The sequence below is a fragment of the Patiria miniata genome, unplaced genomic scaffold (assembly GCF_015706575.1).
Source record: "Patiria miniata isolate m_02_andy unplaced genomic scaffold, ASM1570657v1 HiC_scaffold_9, whole genome shotgun sequence".
Classification (NCBI taxonomy): domain Eukaryota; kingdom Metazoa; phylum Echinodermata; class Asteroidea; order Valvatida; family Asterinidae; genus Patiria; species Patiria miniata.
The window spans coordinates 5,211,989-5,217,410 of NW_024037076.1; the positions used below are offsets into that span (position 1 = coordinate 5,211,989).

At 44.0% G+C, this 5,422-nt stretch overlaps 1 protein-coding gene across 1 annotated transcript; it reads left to right on the plus strand.

The window, feature by feature from the left end:
• Positions 1-981: 981 nt before the first annotated feature.
• Positions 982-1,809, plus strand: LOC119720341 (melanocortin receptor 4-like). The gene has a single exon (XM_038189982.1). The coding sequence runs from the start codon at positions 982-984 to the stop codon at positions 1,807-1,809; it is 828 nt and encodes a 275-aa protein (XP_038045910.1).
• Positions 1,810-5,422: the final 3,613 nt, after the last annotated feature.

The window sequence follows — 5,422 nt, forward strand, 5'->3', positions numbered from 1 at the left end:
CCCCCGGGTCTAGCTTTACCGGCTGTACCTAGGTATGTGTTCCCCGGCGCGCACCAGACAATTTTACCGGGACACCATCGACCCAGTAAATTTGTCCCGGGGGGGGGGGGGGGGGTACGGGGGGGGGGGGGGACAGAATTACCTTCCACAACGGCACCACCACTGAGTCACGTCACCAGCGGCGTAGCCAGTTCTCATCAAAGGGGGGCGTGTGGGGGGGGGGGGGCTTGAGGTAATTGCAATGGAGGGGCGCCTAAAAATGCCATCCGTGCTGAAGGTAGACATATGTTTTTTTGTTCACCTGACCATCTTCCATTCCAATAAGGGCGCTGTTCGAAACGTATATCATAGCTACTGTAACATTAGACAATAACTACCGCTATTCGCTTTTCAATCATGACGTTACAATAAACAGCGACTCCCGAACAAGTTTTGGTACAAAAAACGCACAAAAAAGCGGAGAGAAGGGACTTTTGGTTCTTCAGCTAATCATGGTAAATCGTATGGCTGTTTTTCACCGGATGCCGATTTTTCAGTTGGGGGGGGGGGGGGGGCGCTTAATTATGTGACATCAATAAAACTCGGGGGGGGGGAAGAAAATTGCATTATTTTACCCTACAATCCCCGATTTTCGAAATTTTTTTGTCAGTAGCAGAGCCCTTCAAAACGTTTGTGAAGAACACTGTTCGTGGCAAATTTCGCAACTGAAAGCATTGTGGGTGAGATTTCTGCCATGATTCATTGCTCGTATGGCATCCGCGCGCACGGTGCGCATGCGAGAGTGATGAAACCGGTTAACACGTTGAAGAAAATCCATCCAATAGTATGGAGTTTTGACCAGGATCCTTGCTCTAACTAGTGGCTTGATCTAGCGCGGGGTGACAATATATTCGTTGCAGTAGGCCAACACGTACACGCAGTCGTCACAGACTTGACGGCTATGCTTGCGCTCTGCTGATGAGACTTCATAAAATCAGTAAAATGGGTGAGTTGAAAACGACACTATCTCAGATCGAAGAAATGGGTAATTCCACGGACATCGGCAGCGATCTGCAATATTTCAATTTGGTCTTGCCAAGTGGAAATGTTGTTTTGGTGGTAGGAATTGTGAGCACGACTCTGACAGTGACCATCAATCCGCTTTGCCTGACTGTCATTTACCGTACGGCAAACATCCCCAAACCCAGCAAGATTTTTATGGCGTCTCTAACCATCTCAGACATTGGTTTGGGTATTATGGGGTTTGTCACAAACATGGTCTTGGTCAACACAACCATCGGTCCTACTTCGCGAGCTGCACCTTTTGTATTCCTGACCCTAATATTCATCCTCCAAAGTCTTCTGTCGTTGTTGCTACTGACCGTCGATCGCTACATTTCCGCAGCTTGGTGCCTGCAGTATCCAAGCTTGATGACAACCCACAGATCCAAGATCCTTGTCGCGTGCAGTTGGGTGTCATCTACGCTTGTTTCCGCTGTCACGGCCGTGTTGGTTTTCATAGGAGGGAAAGTCATGGAGCCGATGGCATTTGTAACAAGCTTCAACCTGGCTGGGCTTGTTCTGATCGTGATCATGTACGTGCACATCCTGGTCATTGCTAACCGCCACACACGTCGAGTCGCCCAATACAAGCAACCTGCAGGATGCAACGACGCACCACAACGAATTAACATCAGATCCTTCACCACCGTTATGATCATAGTGGCTGTCATCATGGCCAGCTGGGCGCCTTATCTGGTAGTGGTCCTTCTCTCGCTTTTCATCGTAGATCACGGCTTAGGTCTGGCGATTGCTCTGGCTGTAACCTAGGTTCTATTTTTCTCTGCCAATTGGTTGGACGGCATCATCTTCTGTCTCCGAAATAAGGAATGCTATGAAACACTGAAGAGGATGGTGTCCATCGTCCAGTTGCCGTGAAAGGAAAAGGCCTATACAACCGGTGAACTTCAGCCATTGGGCTCAGCTCCCTGAGGACTGTTTTGTGATTTCAATTCAGTGACCATGAATGCACAATAACTTATGTACTCTTGGGGTATATAATTATGTGCATCACATTAGGAACAAAGACTTGCTCTGTGACAGCTTTACATATATACAAGATACAAGCATTAGACACAAGAGAAAGAAGTATGAACGCAGCAGGCCGCCATCACTACGTCGTTTAGTGCCTTTAATTGAACACTGCTCATAACGTCATTCACAAAACTTGTACAGTAAATAATGCATACAGATTTGGTTGAAAAGGCGAACATTTACCTAACAGACGGGACGTTTGGGCTGTACGTTTGTCTCGGATGCTCGTACACGTTCAGTTTTGAAATTGAACTCCGCTTTCGATTTGGAAAGCTTCAGTCAAATCGAAGTGCATGTATTCGACAAACTTCATCATCATCATCAACGTCGTTCCTATTGGTCTACTTTAAACATCTAGACAATTATGTCGACGCTCAGAAACCGTACAGACCACAATGCCACTGTCAAAAACTGAAGTGAAATTAATTTCAAAGAAGAAATAACTCTTCAGTGTAAATCAAGTTTGCGAACCATAATTTTCAAGTTTATTATATGTGGCCATACTTCGTTACAGTTTGCCCATTGGTCGAAAGCCCGTCACACTTTCTTGAGCGACCACACCTGGAATGCATCATTGCTGCTTGGAATCCATACAGAGTGGACCAAATATCATTTCTTGAGAAGGTTCAAAGGAGAGCTGACATTTTTGTGTGTGGAGAGCGATCAGTGTTGAAGTACTAACTCGGTACTAGTACTTGTACTACTCGAGTACTGTTTTTGTTGAGTATTCGTATTCGTACTCGAAGGTCAAAGTACATGTACTCGTACTCGAAATGACAGTAGGCCTACTCATACTCGGGCAGCACTGAGTACTCGTACTCGAATAGCAGTACTCGGGGGGGGGGGGGTATGGCTTGATTTTCCACGGCCTTATTTAATCGATACTTTCAGTTTGAAATGGTTGATTGGCTTGTGGAGAAATCGAAGTTTCCTGATTCTCTTCTGTGCATGCACGTCCGGACAAACACATTTAACAGCTAGCCGTGAGTGGTTCTGTACATAGTACATCGGTCTGACAGGGCATGTGCCAAGTACGCACAATTTTGCCGTATGGCCGTATTTAGGAAATACAAGTACTCGTACTCGAAAGTATACAAGTAGTCGTACTCGGAGACCTGTACTTGTACTCGGAGGTACAAGTACTCGTACTCGGCAGCCTAAGTACTCGGCAGTACTAGGTACTCGGAAAATGACTTTACAACACAAGAGCAGAAGAAAAAAATGCAACCAGGCTAACCCACATCACGATCAGCGCTGATAATGGACCAGGTTAGCGAAGCTACATCTCCAGCAACGACCCACAACCAACATTATTTTGTGATAAAGTAATCATGTATCAATAATTGGCTACCAATCTCGATAGGGCACGCCCTGCTATAGTGTAGTGGGGTGGGTGGATAGTTGGTCGTTGACCAAAATTGGAAAAAAGGAAAAAGCCAAATTCTCCACTTGACAAAATAAATTAGTTGAACGCACTTTTTTCAGACCAAATAACTTGTCCATTGACGCATCGGTTGCGTATAGTGGCTGAACAGACCGGAACCATGCATGCGCGGTCCTCCTGTGTCGATGAACACAGGGGGACCGTTGAACAGATTGAACACGTTGAACAGATATATGAAATATTTTTTTTATAGCCACTGACTTTTTAGCGAAATTGCGTAAAACAAATAGAACTGTCATCGGAAGGACTAGCCTATGTCTTGTCTAAAAAAGAAACCACTTTCGCGTAAATGTGCGACCAGCTTCTGCTTGTAGAAAATTGGAGAAGTTCTGGTTTATACATGGTGACCCCAAAAATGCAACCCTAAAACATTTGCCTTTAAAAAAAAAGGATCGGTGGATTTTTATGTTTTGGGTATCAGATTAAAGCTGAGAGATTTTTCTTTCAAATACTGACAAAAATCATGAAAACAGCACGCACTTTGGGTTGCCGAGAAAATGCCAATTATGTAAAACAGTAAGGGATTTTCACTGTACCTATTTGTGCATGTCCTATTTTAATCCTTACAAACAACATGGCACATAATATCACAAGCGTACCGTGACATATGAATTTTATGGAAATGCCTTTTATTTTCTACCTGAACTTTTATCTCATCCTTTTTAGTCCTACGGTCAAACCTTTTCAGCATCATAAATATGTCAAAATATTAAAGAAATGGCACAAATGAAGGATAATTGCACAGTAGGCTTACAGTAAAATGTTTCACTGTTTGAAGTACTTGTGTACAGGATGAAAATGACTACTTTTACACAATTGGCTCTTTCTCAGCAACCAAAAGTGCCATTTGCATGATTTTGTCAGTATTTGATAGAAAAAGCTATCAGCCTTAATCTGATACCCAAAACATAAAAATCCACCGATCCCTTGGTTTTTAAAGGCAAATGTTTTAGGGTTGCAGTTTTTAGGGGTCACCCTGTATAATTTGTCCATGTTCATTTCAGGTTTCTGCAATACGTTCAACCCATTCTGCTTATGCAAATTTCAATGTTTTTGTTGTCTACTTTTGGGGTGCCGATAGAGTAAAATCCAAATTCCTGCTGGCAGATAATTGAGTTTTTCAAAAACGGGTGTCAGGACTTCTAAAAATCTAAGATTTTGCTGGCAGAAAATGGGGAAATTGGATTGTCCACTTTTGATGCTCCATATCGTATAAATATATATTTCCAAGAGGATCAGGAAGGGGAACTTGACCAGGGGATGTGACAGACTGACAGTGGGGGTACTGTCATGGCCAAGCGGTTAAGAGCACCGGACCCATGCTCTGGTGTTTCAGAGGCAACAGTGGCGTGGGTTCGAGCCCGGGCCCGGACACTTGTGCCCTTGAGCAAGGCACTTAACCATTATTGCTTCGTCCTTCGGATGGGACGTTAAGCCGGGGCCCGGAGGTCCCGTGTGTTGTATAGGGCCTAACGCACGTAAAAGAACCCAGTAACACTTATCGCTAAGAGAAGGGGTTTTCCCCGGTGTTTCTGGCCTCCTAGTTAAACTCCCTTGTTGAAGTCCTTATAGGAGAAGAACCAACCAAGTACTGTCTCACGATCGTACGCGAGACTACCCTGGCTAGAGCATGTTCAATTTAGGTATAGCTGCATGTAAATTTATAATTAAAGTAAGCTGTTTTTAAATTTTAATTTCAGTGATTCTACATCCTTACTTCAATAAAAATTTTCTAAAGCATACCAATGACTGAATAATCATGAGGATATAACGATCCAAAATGGCTATAACGTTGCGCGCATTTACCTTGTCTCCACATATCTCCAGGGGACCGAAAAGAAGGTTTTTTTACATTTTGTCTCCGGACAGTTTTACTGTCATCATGGCCAGCTGGGCGCCTTATCT